We start from the raw sequence: 18366 nt of genomic DNA on the forward strand, positions 1-18366 counted from the left end.
TTGGCAGTCGTGTTTCCTGCCAAAACCTACCTTCCTTGCAGGCCCTGTCAGGGAAGATGGCACACGCCTGCTTCCTCCACTTTTTAACCCCATCCCTCCTCTGCGAGGACTAGGAGAGCAGGAAAGGCTCTGTGCCAGCAAACTCCCATTTCTTCAGCAGCTTCTCCCTCCCGTTGCCCCAGCAGGTTTTACAGTGTGTGTAAATCCCCCTGTGTGGTTCGCACCACCTTGGTAGCCACCCGAAGCCGCCTCAGAGCTCACCGCTGAAGAGGCCCTTCCCAGGCGTCTCCCCGCCGCTGGCCGTGGAGATGCTCTGTGCACATGGCTGATAAAACCTCGGCCTGAGCTTTGGGCCCCGCCGCCGCGAGCCTCCCGAGTCACCTCCGTTGGCCCAGCCATGGCCACAAGCAGGTATGGACTCGCCTCATGGCTGGTAATTGCTGCCCTCAGCTGCGCTGGCTGCGCGAGGCATCCCCCTTTCTGCCCCACAGTGAATCAGACATATTTGAACAACCTTGTTAATGAAGGCTAGAGACGGACAGTCTCTTGCTCTCCAGATGGATGCCAAGTGATTCACCACAGGCTAGGAGAGCGGAGGCTGGGCAAGGTGGAAAGGGTGGGGGTATTTATGGCCAAAGGTCCCCAGGCTCAAGCCTGGAGTGGGAAGATGGAGGTGAAGCTCCTCACACACAGCTGCCAGCTCCCACCCTGCCTGAGGCCTGGCTGGGGGACTTGCTCCTCCTCCCCTGTCTTTTCCTGGCCAGTCCCTCTCCCTGGAGGCACCACAGCCTGATCTAGGGCTTCAATGGGGGTGAGGAGGTGGCAAAGCGGAGCACAAACCCCAACCAAACACCACCTCTGCAGAGTGACAGACCGACCCTCAGGGATATGCCCTGCAGTCCTGCATGGGCAGACGCTGCTCGTTGGCAAGGGCTCTTCGGTGGCATCCCTGTTTTGGGTATCGTTACCCACCACACACAGAAATACAAAAGATACCCCCTCACACAGAAGCAAAAGAAATTTGAAAACTTCTGATTTCAGATTCAGAAGACCCACAACAGACTAAGCAATCACCCTGATCTGGTAGAGGTATACTTCCTGGAGAGCACATTTTTGGTATTGCACAGACATTTCCTGCTTAGTCGTGTTCCCAATCCCATGTTGAATAAATAATCTTGTTTTCATGTCAAAATTGAGACATATTTTCTCATATATGCAGAAGCTCAAATCTTGGCTGATGTTCCACACACTTCAACACCTGTTAGTTTCACTTTGCTGTATTAAAAAAAAGTGTTGAACTCTCTTGTACTTGTAATGAGTGCAATTAACTCTGGCCCTGCTGAACTTCATGCAGAGTTAGCTTTAGGTAATGACTTTTGCCAGTGCTTAAATTAGTTTGTGATACCCAATTCCATGTTCAAATAGAAGGTTTTCATTAAGTATTTCATTAAAGGTTCATTAAAATGGGTCAAATCTCAGGGGCTGGAGTTAAGAAATCCACCATCTGTGGAATGGAGGGAGGAAAAGCACTGAGAAATTGCTTAGCTTGGTTATCAAGCAGTAGAAAGAAGCCTATGTGGTGGCTTAACAGAGGCAGCACAGGGTAGTTCACAGTCTGAAGAACTTTTGTGAGCACTAATTCATATCTTGGGGGAAATGCTGAAAACAGGTTCTATTTGTCCCAAGATAAAGTTATTTAGTTGCAAGATGAGGGAAGGAGTTAGAATTTCTTGTTTCTTAGTTCAGTTCATAGAGGCAAATATGATAATACTTGTTTAGGACCCCTAATGGCCACAAATGGGATTTTGGCATGGAGAACCAAGTAAGAGCACAAATATATCTTTCTACACCATCACACCACTTTAAGGGCCAACATTCTAGTTTAGTCACTGTGGGACAATTTCAGTGAGTAGTGATTGTCTGAGCAACAAGTGGCTTCTGAAAATTAGAGAGAATTGATTTTTTTTTTAAATCTTTAGTACCAACAGTTGTAAGGAGGAAAATTTGAAATAAACGAGTTGTCCTAATGTATGTCCAAGAATTTCTGGTTCTGCATTAAAATGGTTTTTTGTGTGTGTGTGTGTGTTCACAGGCAATTTCAAGGCCATCTAGATCACTAAGTACAGCACAGCTAGTGCACACATCCTGTGGCTCACAGGCTTCAGTAATCTCAAACATCGTACTGATGAAAGGACAAGGGAAGGTAAGACTGGCTCTGTTGATTTACCATAGAGTTTTACTTCATTTCAGAAACGTAATCTGCGAAGTGCAGGGAAGTGACTTCAGGTATTAAGGTTGCTACTTCTGGGTTGCCAATTCATATCCAGGCTTTGCCAGGAGTGATTAGTTGCTTCTTAACCTTCTGAAGTATCTCTTTGCTGAGGCACAGTTTTCAGGTTCTAGTAACACATCCACATCAAGCTCTGACATTCACTCTTACCTTTATGGGAGAGGAAATTAAGGAGAAGAACAGATAAATACATCTCTCAAGACTGCTTATTGGTTTAAGGACAAAAAAAAAAAAAAAAAATTTAGACACCTTCCTGTGTGTTTATAACAGTGAATTAATTGCTTGCAACAGACAAAAAGTAAATCATGAGGGTATTCCACTGAAATTTTAATTTGCTCTTACTACTAGCACGTAGTTGACTATTTTTTCATGGATTATACCACTCCATTGACTAGTACTGCCCATGTAGGTAACGCAGAAGAAACTGCAAATGAACTATTATGAGAACTGAACATGGGCTCTCACACACTGGTTTTCTTCCATAAATTAGGGTTTGGGCTTCAGTATTGTTGGAGGGAAAGACAGCATTTATGGACCAATAGGCATCTATGTCAAAACCATCTTTCCTGGTGGAGCTGCTGCTGCTGATGGAAGGCTACAAGAAGGTGGGAAATCCCTCTTCTCTCCCTTTTCCCACTCCAGATTCCCAAATAATAATACCTAAAGGCAGATTAAAGTGAAGCTGAAATGAGCCGTGACTCTTACATCTGCAACCATTACTGCATTTGCAAGACTCCTTTTGAGTACATGTATCTATCATGTAACTTATTGCACCATCAGTAATAGTAACATAGTACAATTTTTCTCTTTAAAAACAGGTGATGAAATCCTGGAACTGAATGGAGAATCCATGCATGGATTAACACATTATGATGCTTTACAAAAATTCAAGGTTATGTACTCTCCTTCCAGAATAATTTCTGTCTTTACACACAACGTGCATGTGAACTCAACCCATTCATTCATTAACTTTTCTTTCTAGCAGGCCAAAAAGGGTCTTCTGACACTTACAGTCAGGACAAGCTTCAGCACGCCTCATTCTGCTTCCAGCTGTCTGTCACCCCACTTGTGTCAGTCACTGAGCTCTAGTACATGCATAACCAAAGAAAACAGCTCTTTCAGTTCGGAAAGTGCAGCATTTTCATTAAATGCTGCAAAGCCCAACGACAGGGTCATAATGGAAGTCACCCTAAACAAAGGTAAGTGCTAAAATTAACTGAGCACTGGCAAACAAGGCACTGATTGACAAAACACTGGTCATTTGCTCTCTGAATGTCTTTCCTCACTAACTGATTCTTTTCCCGAACTAAGTTTTTTTAATATACTACATTAGATCTTGGTTTCTGTCAGTGCTAACAACTATCTATCAACAGCAGGATTTTGAACACCATCTGTCCTCAAGTGCCAATCATTCATTTTTTTTCATTCAAGCATTAGAGTCACATTCATATCCTTAATGTGAAAAAGTAAGCCCCTTGGCAACAACTACCAATTATTAAGCAGATTATGCAACTCTTACCCATAATTATGGAAGCAGTTCATTTAATTCTTGAAAAGGCTTAAAAACAAATAAAATATATATCTATATCTTCTTGTAGTTCTTTCACCTCCCTTCCAACTGTCATCATCTTCTATTTATAAACAACCACTTGCAAAATGAAATAAACTTTTAAATATGGGAACATGAAAGAAATGAAAAAAGCAAAGTCTCTATGAGGTAACAGTATGACTCACCAAACACACGGTATGGGATCTGACATCAGAGTGACTGTCCAGAGCAGAGGGTAAATTCACAAAAATCTTAAACTGTATTATATAAAACAGAAAGGGGATTGAGATGATACAGCCAACAATAGCCACATATCTTTAATTTTTGTTCTTTTTTTTTTTCTATTCAGTCTCCTTGTAAAATCATTTGAATTCTTCTGTAATGACAGATATTTTGCAAAATAAACCTGCATTGTATTGTGTCTGTGACACCGATAATAAATTGCAAACCAGATCTTGGAACCCCAGAAGAAATATTGGTCTGCACTCACTTTAATCATGGCGGGGGGGGGGGGGGGGGGAGAACAGAAAGGGGAAAAAAAAAAAGAAAAAAGCATTAGGAGCAGCAGCTAATATTGAATGTGAAACATTTGTGAACACAAGACTGGTTCTGGTTTGTATAGAAAAAAATAATTAAATTGAAGACAGCTTTAAAAAAGATAATTCCAATGGTTTGTTTTGACTGCTTATGTCTTTTAAAATTATTATTAATTCTTTCAGAGCCAGGTGTTGGCCTTGGAATCGGGTTATGTAGCATCCCTTACTTCCAGTGTATTTCAGGGATTTTTATTCACACCCTCTCACCAGGCTCAGTGGCACATATGGATGGGAGACTCAGGTAGGATGAGAAAGACTGTCTGTCTTATGCCACAAGTTTTTCATTGCTCTGTTTTATGGGTTTATTTTTGAGTTGTTTGGGCAGGAATTCTTAGTGCTTTCTCGGAGTTTTGGGTTTAAAGCATATGTGCTATTTTGAGGGTCTGAGCATGTGTATTTAGGATATGTGGGATTTACAGATATATAGCAACCAAGTGAAATTACTGTCTCCTGTCCAGGCTGGGCTAGCTTTAAGGTCTTAGACAAGCATATAGCATTCCTCCTGGAGGAGATTTCCAAATGAGGAAGTATCTGGAAAAACCCAAACATACAGCATAATCTGGCTTGTTTGACCACTAGTTTTTCCTGATACAAGCCCCTCAATTTCTATCCCTTCTTGCCCAATAGAAATACAGATTTGCTGAAATGAGCTTTGGTGGGAGTGTAGAAATTCACTTTGTAAGATTTATGACCAATTAGTAGTGTTGAACATATTTAGAATTGAACAGAACACAGCATTACCAGTGAAGGCTTTTTGTTTAACTTTAGCTGCTGTGTAACACTCCTCTCTACATGGCTAAGACTTTAGCTGAAAGAACCATGGTCTTAGACTTTGAAAGTTTGTGTAATAATGAATCAGTGCCTTCAGTCAGCCTCTTAACATATGTGGGTATTTGCAGTAGAGCAGAGAAAGGCAGTCTCAGTTTCCACATGGACCAAATTTGGATTTCACCTAGAAAGATTCAGTCTAGCAGTCAGCAGGATTACAATAGTTTGTCATTAGAATTTTTCTATTAACGAGTTATTCATACGTAGCAGAAACACAACATCCTTTCTGACCTTAAATAACACTAGCAGACCATAAAGATGTGAAAAGTGTTAACCTGAAGAAAGGAAGATGTAGGTGGAAGCAGCAGCTGAGCTGCATTCAGCAGAAAGATCACAGACACAAAGTGTGCATAGCTGAACACGAAGAAAGCTCAAAGGTCGCATGCAACAAGGGAGTTAGATCAAAAAAACCCTTAATGTCCAACTCATTCCCATTCCGTTTTCTGTAACAGGAACGGAGAGACATAATGATTTAATCTGTGATTAAATTAGAGGTCAACCACATGAATTTGCTTTTTGTATACTTTCACGTGGGTGAGACAAGTTTGGGAGAAAATCTGTTTTGTTTACATCCTCACTCTTTTTTTAATACCTCTGTAGGTGTGGAGACGAAATCATTGAAATCAATGAAGCTTCAGTACAAAATACAACTCTTAATGAAGTTTATGCTGTGCTAAGCCATTGTGATCCTGGTGCAGTGCAGATTATTATTAGCAGACACCCTGAACCACAGGTAGCATGCTGTATTCTTTCTGACTTTCAATAAAGGACATGCTGATAACTAAGTGAGGGAGCAGGTGCTAACCTAAAACAGGTGGAAAAAAGTTGATAACAAAGATGTTCATCTCTTTATAAGCATCACTGCACACAAACAAACCTGAGATATCCACTATCTTAAATATAATCATGTAAGATTTAAAGATCACCGGAGACAGTCTTGCATGAGTTTCTGTGCTGTGAACAAGGAAACTACAAAAATAACACTTAAGGAATAAACCAAAATGTATTTCTTATGCAAGAAAGAATTCCCAGTAATAAGAAAATAATTTGAAAGAGGGAACATACCCTCAAAATAAAGAAATGTTTATACACCTGTCTTTCAATAATTAAAATTCAGGTCTTGCCCAGCCAATATTTATAATTAAATTAATATTAAAGTAAAATATTTTATTCTTGCAAGGTTTTTCTACAGAATCATTCCTAACACCAAATACTGTATAAATGATTATCAGGTTTAAATTGTTGCATTAATTATCATAAACCCATGGTATTAAATTATCTTATACTAGTAAACCCAGAACTCCACTTCTAGTGAAATATGCAAAAGAACATTTATCTTTGAAAGATCCCATTTTATCTAAACAACCAATATAAACAGGACATACATAGATATACTTCACCTATACTGGAATATATACAAATATAATAGTGTGCCCTTACTTAGCTTTAAAATTAACTGATGTGTGATATAACTAGGTCTATTCATTTCCATTAGAGGACTTGCAGGACTTGGAAATCTTTGTGAAAGGAATAAATGTTTAAATGTTACTCATCACCCCACAGCAATCTCATGAGAGTATAATGGCATGATATTTCCTAGGTGTCTGAGCAACAGCTGAAAGAAGCTGTTGCACAAGCTGTGGAAAGCAACAGACTTGGAAAGGAGAGACACCAATGGAGTACTGAAGGTAAGGGAGTAAGTGCATTCACTGAGACATGGTAATTTTGACTTAAAAGATACATAGGATGGGTATACACTGTATTAGAATCCTTGGTAACAGTCAAGTAACCCAGAGCAAAAAGGAAGAGGAGGAAACCTCACAGGACAGTGCTCCTAACATACCTCCTAAGATATGTTACCAGAGTGATGAGAAAAGACCACATCTGTCTGATTGCCAGCAAAAATTTTTGTGCAAACTTCCTCCCGCTGTTGCTCATCCTTTCCAATTCATAACCTCTGCTCAAAGCTTTTCAAACACCTGTCAGTAGCAGACAGGACTATGATAGCAAGGAACTGCACAATGCAGGTGATGTCCTGCGGACAAATAGCTTGTAAATCCCCCTTGGAAAGGCATATGCAATCACGGTTAGAGCTATTTGCCCAGTTCAGGTAACATATTGCAATGATACTCCTTTTAGTGTCCTCATTTCTCCTAAAGGGCCAAAGGTAACAGAATCATCATCAGAAAAACTATACTGCTGAGATATATATATATATAGGGAAAACGTAATGTTATTTTACTGTCCAAGAATGTTAACTGTTGACTCGTCAATCTACAAGCCTTTAATGCATAAGTCATACCTTTGCATCAACCAACGATGGTATTTAGCTGCAAATTCAATTGGCTGAATCTTAGAAATGAGCACTTTGCATGTAACTGAAAAGACATTTTGAACATGTTCCTGATACAGGTGTTAAAAAACTAGAAACAAGCTGGCACGGAAGACACCCATGTGAAAAGCATATTGAAAGGAATGCTGCTCATTGCAGCCGCAGGACACAGAAGCTAATGACCCGCTCCAGCAGTGACAGCAGCTACAACCCTAGGTCCTCATGTAGTAATGGTGCTGCATACCAACTGGCTGACTTGAAAGCAAGAGTACATAGCATCGATGTACCAATTACCAGACAACCTGGCCTGCTGTACTCATTGTCTGGTAATAACTCAGAGAGAAGTTCCCCTCCTACTTGTAGTGAGGGAGGTCGACCCTTGCAAAACACTAAGAAATCCTCAGAGATCCTCGTTAGAAAACCTAAATCATCAAAGCCCAAACCTCCACCAAGGAAATATTTTAAGCAGGACTGTACATGTAATGACCAGTGTAATGCAGACAGAAGAGAAAAGCTTGTATCAGAAGTGGCTGTATCACCTCCTGCAAGCATTCAGGTAAAGCAAAATTTGCAAAGTTTTTCTTGTGTTTGCATATTTGTGAGGCAGGGGAAGGAGAAAGGCAAAGTGACTTTGTATGATGGCAGGAAGAAGGGCAGGGAAGAATGAGAAAGTGTGAATACATATGTGAGGACGGGGGAAGGGGATGAGGCTCTTCTGTTTTCAAAATAATGTATGTATCTTAGTGAAGCCAGTTTTGTTCAAAATGTGATGTTCAAACTACGGTCAGAAGGCAGAGAAGTGTCTAAAGGAAATTTTCTTCCATATCAAGGAAACTGAGTTAAAATCCCAGTGAGAGCAGCAGTGAGAATAAATTTGAGTCCCTCACTGTCATTCCTTGTGAACCTGTGCCACTGGTGGTATCGAGCACTCTCTGGTTCCGGTACAACTGGAACAGCAATGTGCTCTGGGCTGGGACTACAGGAGTTTTCACAGCCTCTGATCTCAGCTTGGTACGGTTGACCCTAACCTCAACACTCAGAGTCAAATCATTTATGAAGTCAAGAAGTCGTGAAACAATTTCCTTGTTTCAGTAGTGGATTTTTAGTGGAAGAGAGCACTAACATTATGTACAGCAGGTAATCTTGGGCTCATATACATTTCTTGAGACCGGGAGGTACTAGAATCATTTAGATTGCGAGGCACATATATATTTGTTGATGAGCTACAGTATTTGAAAACTGACTATATATTTGTACATTACTACATTTCAGTTCCCTCTCTCATCTAAGATAGAACAGAAAGACAGTATTTTACGTCTGCATGAGTGTGAGAGATTGAGAGAGCTCCATGTTGAAACAAAGTTGTGGTTTGTTTAAAAATGAAACCTCTTTCCCCTGGGTTTAGTAATATGCCAGTAGAAACAAACAGATCTCAATGCAATGCAAAAAAAAACCCACCAAAAAACCCAAACCAGTTCCCAAGCTGCAGAGATCGAAATAGAATGATACAGCTCAGACTGAAGTCCAACTATAATGTTAATATCCAAGACAGTTTCAATTCAGCACCTCGTGTAAGATCGCTCTTACCATCCCCTAAGAAGAGAGCGGTAGAAACATATTCATCAACAGCTACTAGAAAATCACCTTTCAGAATTAAAATTCAGGGAAGTAAGTACTTGTTGAACTTATCACTCTATGCAACTTACTATTCTTCAGTACTCAGTTATTCTAAATGATAAGGAGAAAAAAAAAAATCAAGATCAATAAAGTCCATGAAAAGTCAAGCTGTGTTAATGAAGATAACTTCCTCTAGTAACACAGTCTATATATCTCAGGGCAATAGCTCCTTTAAGTCCCCAGGAGAGAGGGTTTCTTGTCAGCATGTGTTTCAGATCATTAAGAGAAGGCTTTATTATTGCTTTTTAAAATTATTTGTGTTTAACCTGTACTCCCCAAACATTTTGTATTAGTCAGTTTGAGGCCTGTGTACCACAGTTTTATATGGGGATTCTGTAGACTGTAAGGTTGCTTTTTCATAACCAAGAATGCTTAACTGATATTTTCAACTGTGCTTTAAGCTGCATCAGTCAAAACGTAGGTGTAACTGGATCAGTAAAGAGTCAGATCAAACTGTGTGTTCCTAGTGCTTCCAGATTGGCTACTTCACTTACCTAACATCTGATGCCCACGTCTAACAGCAACAGAACGCAAGTGCAACTTTCAAGAAGGACCTTAGTTAGCAGGGGATGGAGAAAGGCTTTCCTAGAATAAGAAAGTTGCATAACAAACACGAGCCCATTACAGAAAAGCTAAGAAATTGTTCAATTACTGATTTTGTCAGGACAATCTCATTTGTTTCTAGACCTTCACTTTTTGTCCTGCTTGGTTTTGGTTCCTATTAGTAAACCTAAAGCTTAACTACATAGCAGAGAGCACTTCTGGTGTCACAGCAGAGCAGAGGGTAACTTGGTATCATTGGCTACAAAGGAATCAAGTAATTCCAGAGCATGTGTTAATGATGTTGAGTGTGCCATTTACCACAACCTCAAACTAATACTCTCACCCTATGTTTCCAGCCAAAACCAAAAAAGGGAGAGCTCTGAAACTGCAAAGACGATTTAGCTTGTCTAGCTTGTGCTTAAGGGCAAAAGGCTTCAACAGGAAAGAGACTTTAATATGAAGTTAGAGGAAATTTGCTTGACTGGTTTGCAAAAGTCTACTGAAAGGCTGATTTTACAAAAAGTTAAAATTATAGTAGGCAGTCTTTTAGTTTATTATAAAGTTTATTAGTAAATTTTTGAGATGTTAATTGCAGATTTTCACAGTCTGTTTACAAGCGTAACCATAAAATATCATGCCAGCACTCTTGAAATATAGAATAAATTAAGTCCTATGAAGATTATATCCCAAGCAGAAGTGAAAGCTTGATTTCTATTCAATATTTCTTTTCAGATTAAAAACAAATGAAAATATGGTGGGAGGTTTTTTCAGATTCATATATAGTGTGGTTTGTATACTTACATTCTGACACATTTCTATTTCCTGTTTGTTCAGCAGGAAGTTGGAGAACCAATGCTAGAGGGACATCAAACTGATGTAACCCACAGTGTCTTTACCACTTCTCCTACAGCATATGATACTGAACACATAACTGCTGTTCCAGTGGGCAGAGATCAAGAAAGAAAAGCAAACTTAGGTATGTTTAATTCCATGGACTTTTTTTTGCAGCTAAACCTAGCATTTAGTTTGGATTCCAAAATAGGTATCAAGCTGACTTCACCTTTCTCTTTAAATGTAGACTTCAACTCATATCTGTAAATTTTGGGGTGACAGGTGAAATTTCAAATTATTGATTAATCTTTGAAAAAAAGGGAAACTATATCAAAAGAAGCATAATAGATGATTTATTGTGAAAAAAGTGTTAATGGACAGGTACGCACTACTGCTGTATTTCTTCAGATGAAACTGTTTATTTGTATTGAAGATTTGATATTAAAGGTTAGTTTTAGCATTTCTAAAGGACATTTTTATGCATCTTTTCAAGGCTCAAGTGTTGCAATGGTACAAACTACTGATAATAAGTTAGTATTTTGTTGTGCTAGTTAGAATTAAGGAAACTTAGTGTTAAGGGAACTAGACAATCTCAAGAGGTCTCTTACAACCTAAACAGTTACATAATTCTGTAACTTCTGGCTCAGATCAATAAAAAAATAATGATGCCTAAAAAAAAAAAATTATTTACACCGAAGCTGATAACAGTAACTGTGCAACTGCACAAACAAAAGTTTGCTGCCATTCAGCTCTATGTCTAACATTAAAATGCTTAATCAGTCTGTGATGTAAAAAATATTCCTATATTAGAATTAAGTTTTATTTACTAGAAAAATACAACTGGAAATGCCTACACAAATTTAAGGAAGCATAAATATTAATCAAAAATCTTCATGGGAGAGTCTTTTTACAGTGGGATATACTTATAAATGTAGGAAAGAAAAATGATTTTTTTTTTAAAGAATTTACTGTAACATCAGTTTTTTCACAAGTCTGCAAACAACATTGCAGTTTTGGCCTTCTATTTTAGCTGTTATAGCCTATATTATTACTTCAGCACCCCAGAATTTCAGGTTACCTTTAGAAGTTGCATGCCCTTTAGACAAGGGATATTGTACATAAGCATGGAAGAGCCTTGTTTTTCAGTTAATTTCAGTGTCAGGAGTCGGAACTTGTAGATCAAGAGTTGTGCATTTTTAAAAAGTTTAAACTTTTTAGAAACTTAAAAAAATACCTATTGGAGGCTTGAATGAAATTCAAATGTAATTAATTGAGAATAATGCTTAGATAAGGGATGGAGAAGTAGAAGGAGGCTTGTTTATAATCAATGTTTCTCTAATACAGGGAATCCACTTTCATCAACACAAAGACCTATACTTAAAAGACAAGCACGGGTAGATTATAGTCTTGATACAACAACAGAAGACCCTTGGGTTAAAATTTCCGACTGCATAAAAAGCTTATTTAATCCTACCATGACAGAAGACAGCGTCCACTTAGACTTGCAACCTGACATCAGTACAGACAAAGAGAATCAAAATCGAAGCAGCTCAGAGACAGTTCTGAAGAAATCAGAATCGGAAATAGGTGGTTCAAAAGTGCTAAAATCAGATGGAAATGACAGTGTGAAAAAGGGTCCTCCCGTTGCACCTAAGCCAGCCTGGTTTCGCCAAAGTCTGAAAGGATTGAGGAAAGCAAATTCAGATCTAAAAACGCAGGCAGATCGAAGCCCTCCTGACCTTGAGAGTATTTCCAGGAAAGAACTGCAATCCAGCTTATCCCGTGTCTCTCCTAGGGGATCATCAATAAAACAAAGAATAAGCTCATTTGAATCCTTCAGTGCTCCGCAGTCACCTGAAAAAATATGCCGAAGATTTAGCCTGAAACCATCAGTCCAGAAAGAACACTCTGCCACTGCAACAGGGTCAGAAGCGGCTCCAGCCCATTTAAACCAAGCCTTTCTCCAACTCTGTGAAACTAGCCAACAACAGTCACCTGTGGTCATGGGTACAAAGAGCCTAGATAGATCTTCCTCTCCCAGGGAGGTCCTTGTGGCTAGCTCAGAGAAAAGCAACATCACCAACACTGAAAATTCCTCGGGTCTCTTAACTACAGAAGACATTGCAACTTCCCATCTTGTATCAGTAGCAAAAGCACACAGCCTAAGATCACGAAGCTTCCCACTTACTGCCACCCAGTCTTGTGAGATGATGAAACCATATGATGAAAAGTGTAGCAAAATCTATTCCATCAGTAGCCAGGTGTCATCTGCTTTAATGAAATCTTTGCTTTGCCTTCCTCAGTCTCCAGCCTCTTCTGGAAACAGTGCATGGGAAACTCTAGACACATTGTCTCAGTCCTCTGTGGAGGAGGATGGGACTTCTCTTTCACCTGCAAGTGAGAATCATCACCTGGACACTGGGTTTTCACTAAAGTAAGATACCATATTTAAAAACCAGATTTACAGATCAGCATTGGTGAGCACCTGTGCTGATCCACTGACAGATTAACATTCTAAGGTAGTAGCACACAATAGTAAAGTACACACCAAGTTAAGAACTTTTTAGAGCAAAGGTCAAATGACTCACATGCCTGTTACACTTGTTTTTAATTTGTACTATATAAGCTTATGTACATTTCAAACTCCTTCTTGCTTAAGGAGGAATATTTCTAGCACCTCCATGATAAAGGAGATTTAAATCTGTTTTTGCCTGGGGCCAAGAGATTATTCCTATTCTTTTATGTAATGGCTCCTACTTCTGTTAGGCTAACATGATTAATTTACATTTGTATGTATTTATAATACTTATTATTATAGGAGGTACCACCCCAATTAAATGCTAATAAGATCAGAAGATGACTGCTCAAAAATTGTCTGTGCTATGCTTTTGTGGGTATGTTCTTTCATAACTCGATGTTTCTTTTTTATTCTTGTCACAATGGGACAGCCTCTCAGAGTTGAGAGAATATACTGTGGGCCTAGCAGACAATGAGAAAGAGGAAGAGAAACAGGAACACGGCTCACCTCAAGCATCTGGTGTGTCAGGGCAGTCTGTCATCTCTCTGCTTTCCCCTGAAGAGTTAGCAAAGCTTATAGAGGAAGTAAAATCGCTAGACGAAGCGACCTTAAAGGTAAATTGGCTTTTTCTTTTTGTGCATGATTTTCAGAAAGCTGTAGAGTGAATTCATCTGGTTAAATCCTTTCAACTTGATATTATAACAAATAAAACAGTCATCTTGATATTTAACAGTAGCAATGTTTAGCTCTTTTGATCAAAAATCTTGAAGAAGTCTTCAAAGATAACTAAGCAAGAGTAATACCCATTTAACTAATGGGATAACAGTTATTCAGCAGGTAAGGTTAGTGTATTTAGAAGTATGCACTGAAATTTTGGAGGCCTTTCTTTTTATTTGGGTTGCCAGTCTGAGACACCCAATGCCTCATTTTTGGGATATTGAGCAACCTTTAGTGTTGCTGGATTAATCTAGAATTGCAATAAAGCTCAGAATAAGTCAAAATCAAGGTTAAACGTGTGCAATTCAGACCTATAAAGACTTTTGAAGACTGCTCACACTCGGAAAAAGCAGATAACATCCAGAGCTCTGCATTGAAAATAGTTCAGCTTCTGCTGGCAGCTACGTGCTTGCTGTGTTAAAGACACTCCAAGCTGTGCAAAAGCAGCATAACTGCATTAACACATCAGAGAGGCTAAGCTAATACAGTTTTTGCCTCTTAGCTAACTGCAGTGGCATGTCTCCCAGGTTAGTCCTGGTTTGTGTCTGTACTGCATAGAGCATAGGTAGTGAATTCATGTCTGCCTATCAGAATACTAGGTAGACATATCCTCATGTCAGAGACAAATTCTTACTGACTACATCAAACTTTGCTAGTGTGTTGCAAACAAAAAGCAGTTTGACAGGCAGAATTTATGAAAGCCAAATTTTGTATAAATTTATGTTTCTCGTCAACATCCCATGTTGATATTTTTGGTCTGATTAGCAGTAAAAGCTATGTTGCACCGTTGCCCTCAATGGGACATTAGCCTCTCACATCAAGTTGTCTATTTTCATGGAATTTTCAGGACAACCTCTGAGGAGCACATACCCTCTGCCTGGTTGCAGCTGGCTGGTGGATTCAATTGTGGAAGGAAACAAGACACAGTATCAAAAGATGCAACTACAATTGCTCACATACTGAACGTAATTGTGAAATTGTGGTCAAGAAAGCTGTGTTTCCTAGGAAACTAAGTTAAACAGGAGTTGTTGCCCTATACAAACTCATCTTTGGGATAACACAGTCAGAGACAGCTTACTCTACCTGTTAGTAGAACATTGTTAAAAAATAAAAATAGAATGAGAAGCAATTTTTAAGCTGTGACACTTGTATCCATGCAAGTTGCATGCCAAATTATTGTTCCACTTTTTCAATGAAAAGGTCCTCTAACACGATTCAGCAATATTTTCTTTTTCTACAGTAATCTATACTCTTAAATATAATTCAATTTATGGTCCAGATCCAACTGATAACCTGTTTACCAAAACAGAACAACTTTAGACACAGAATAGCATTTTATAAAATAGGTAATTGATAGGTAAATTTGATCAAAACCAAATACTAAACACATCTCTGTATTATGCTTATGCCACTAAGTCTCATTATAAAATGCACAATGGACAAAAAGAAAACATGCTGATTTTCCAATCATCTTGACATATCTATTGGGAAGTTCTTGACTTCATTTCTTTCTCTGCCTAGGAATTTGATGATATTCATGTTACAATTTTGCATAAAGAAGAAGATACTGGGCTTGGATTCAGCCTGGCAGGGGGCATTGATCTAGAAAACAAAGTGATAACAGTAAGTAGCATTTTTCTTAAAAACTACTCCAAAAACAACTACTCTTTCTAAAAATATATAACTTACTGGTTTTCTACTACAGAGGTTGGCTTTTGGCATATTCAAAGTAGGCAGCTGTACTGATAGAGTCAGAAGAATCATGGTCTTAATGGGTGAAAACAGGATCCTTCTGCATAGAGATGCCCTCTCCAGGTGGTGGGCAGTCCTCTTTCCTTGGGCACCGTACTCCCCAGCAGCTCTGAAAGCCAAGGCAGAACAACACACAGCCCTCAGCAGGAAGTAACCAATACTTATTCACGTGCTTAGAGAAGACCATACAGGGTGGTCAGGAGGAATGAGGTGAGCATGTAGACACGTAAGGGGTCTGGAAGCTAGAGACTGGCCTCACGCCTTCTTCCTCCCACTAGCAGACCAGTGAGAGGGTCAGGAAGTAGCACAGGCAAGGTATGTACCATGGGTAGCAAGGCTTTGGCCATCTGATACTGGCGCTAAACAGATTGCCTAGCTGCTTGAGGGGGGCTGTGCACAGGAGAACTTCTCTGTACAAATTTATTCAGCCCTCAGTCCTGAAACATGCTAGAAGCAAGTTGTTCCTGGCAAAGAATGGAAAACGCACATAGTGAAAAGTATTAACTGAGTGATATAGTGATTTGTCATTTTTTTCCTCTTTCCTTGTGTGTGTGGTGACTGGGCTCTTCAATAGGTTCACAAAGTGTTTCCCAATGGACTAGCATCTCAGGAAGGAACTATTCAGAAAGGAGATGAAGTACTATCCATTAATGGAAAGTCTCTTAAAGGTGCAACTCACAACGATGCCTCAGCAATCATGCGACAGGCTCGACAACCCAGACAAGCTGTCGTTGTCACTAGAAAAGCTAAAGATGCAGAAAAAAACCTCAATGTTTCAACTGGCTCTAGTACATCTTCAGTAGCAAGTGATGTCTCACAAGAGTCTGGTGAGTAAATTCAGTGACATTACCTTGCAGCCCCCACCTGCTAAGTCTTTACTCATCACCTGAAATCCATGTGTTCATAAAGCAGCTCAGCATTGGCTGTGTAAATCTGAGAACCATGATTAAAGAGAGCATGGTTAATAAAATATTCCTGAAACATACATTTGGAATAACTTTGTTGGAAAGAGAAAGAATTAATGGATTTCTAAAATAAAGGAACCCTCTGAAAAAAATGAATGTGATCATCTGTATGAATTTCTGTGGACATACAAAGATTATTATTGTAATAACACATCTAATTGAAGGTATAAATAATGACAACTCAGTGAACAGTGATTCTTTATTCTAATATTATTAGATTCTAGTTTACAAGACTTTTCCTCTGTGAAAGAGAATTTCAGTTTGAACAAACAATGTGCTATTGTTTGATATAGCAGGTGGCTACATCTGAAACATAGCAATGTCAGATTTTTGCAGAACCTTAAGATATTTTCGTGGTTTTTTTTTCTAAAGCATGATCTGGAGATATGTAGCTTTATTTATATACTGCAAATAAACATTAGCAGCTTTGTAGATGATAATTTCATAACTAACATAAAGTCAAATATGTTTACCTTAAATTTTGTTCATTGAACAGATTTTTCTAATTCTAGTAAATGTCACCAGCTTTCATCCTTATATTTCCATTCTGCCATGAACTCAAACACAACTTTCTCTCCCCGGCTTCCCAGAGGGCCTTACAATGACAAAAAGAGGAATTAGAAGTCATAGTTTTCTCTTTCATTTGGCAGTTTATGGTGCCTTTGCAAACAAAACAGAAGTTCATTTTTTGTAACAGATGTTTTAGCTTTTCAGACTATGTGGTGCCCATCTGCTAACTTTCTGTTTGTTTCCAGCAACTGAAGATACAATCTGCACTGTAACTCTAGAAAAAACACCTGCCGGTTTAGGATTCAGTTTGGAAGGAGGGAAGGGCTCTATTCATGGAGATAAACCCATCATCATCAACAGGATATTTAAAGGTAAACACAATTAAATGCATACACAGTGGGTCCTTAGCTGATGCAAACTTGTGCAGTTCATAACTGGCTGCTGATTTATACCCATGAAAATGGTATTTTTTGTAAATGCAGCATTCTCCTTTGCAGTGCCAGTAATTTGTTGTTTGCTGTAACCAGGTGGTTTATACCAAACATGCTAGTGATCCTCAATAAGTGAAAGATATGTTAAAGTCTCCTCCACACAAAGAATTAAAGGAAATTAATTTTCTTTCTTTCTCCAGGGACTGCATTAGAACAAAGCAGCCCTGTTCAGCCTGGTGATGAGCTATTACAAGTGCACACAACTGCCATGCAAGGACTGACTCGTTTTGAAGCATGGAATATAATCAAGGCATTACCTGAGGGGCCCATCAAAGCTATCATCAAGAGAAAGAATCCGAGCTCTGTTACCACCAAGTCATCTGAAACTTTGTAAGAGGAGGAATTAGACTACTGTCAATATTACAAACAAAAAAGGATTTTATTACTTGCAGCCATTTGGCTAGCACAGCAAGATACTCAGAAAGTGCATATGAAAAGTACATACACATGATCTTACTGCCACTTACAGAGCAAGCTGTCTATGATAAAATAAGATGTGCATAAAATGTGCATGACTTATTTCAACATTCAGAAACAGATGTTACAAAGTGTAGAATTATAAAATGACTTTATTAATAATATACTGGTTGTAATAAAATACGTCACAGCTATAGTACTCTCCTATTTTAAGCCATTAACTTAACAAGTATCAGAAGCACATTCTGTGCTAAGTTTTCAGTCCTACTCTTCAAGTCTTGCTCCCTACCTTACCTTCCCAGGAAGAAATGTGTCTACAAGCCTACAGCTAAACACTGCCTTAAAGAATG

The 18366-nt window shown here is 38.9% G+C and overlaps 1 protein-coding gene across 3 annotated transcripts in view; it reads left to right on the top strand.

Annotated features, from left to right (window-relative positions):
* Nucleotides 1–18197, top strand: part of IL16 (interleukin 16) — a 33543-nt gene extending 15346 nt beyond the window's left edge. The window contains exons 1-16 of one of the 3 annotated variants that reach the window (XM_052807504.1): nt 290–411; nt 2093–2203; nt 2781–2895; nt 3109–3182; nt 3276–3489; nt 4559–4676; nt 5864–5996; nt 6864–6951; nt 7676–8151; nt 10650–10791; nt 11991–13080; nt 13595–13778; nt 15403–15504; nt 16208–16460; nt 17354–17479; nt 17740–18197. In XM_052807504.1, the coding sequence (XP_052663464.1) occupies nt 2186–2203; nt 2781–2895; nt 3109–3182; nt 3276–3489; nt 4559–4676; nt 5864–5996; nt 6864–6951; nt 7676–8151; nt 10650–10791; nt 11991–13080; nt 13595–13778; nt 15403–15504; nt 16208–16460; nt 17354–17479; nt 17740–17933 (3327 nt within the window). In that variant the 5' untranslated portion in view covers nt 290–411; nt 2093–2185 and the 3' untranslated portion in view covers nt 17934–18197. Of the gene's footprint in view, nt 1–289; nt 412–2092; nt 2204–2780; nt 2896–3108; nt 3183–3275; nt 3490–4558; nt 4677–5863; nt 5997–6863; nt 6952–7675; nt 8152–10649; nt 10792–11990; nt 13081–13594; nt 13779–15402; nt 15505–16207; nt 16461–17353; nt 17480–17739 lie in introns of those variants that run through there. The other 2 variants (XM_052807503.1, XM_052807501.1) reach the window with 2 other exon arrangements.
* The last annotated feature ends 169 nt before the right edge of the window (nt 18198–18366 follow it).

Source organism: Harpia harpyja, chromosome 14, assembly GCF_026419915.1.
Source record: "Harpia harpyja isolate bHarHar1 chromosome 14, bHarHar1 primary haplotype, whole genome shotgun sequence".
Lineage (NCBI taxonomy): Eukaryota > Metazoa > Chordata > Aves > Accipitriformes > Accipitridae > Harpia > Harpia harpyja.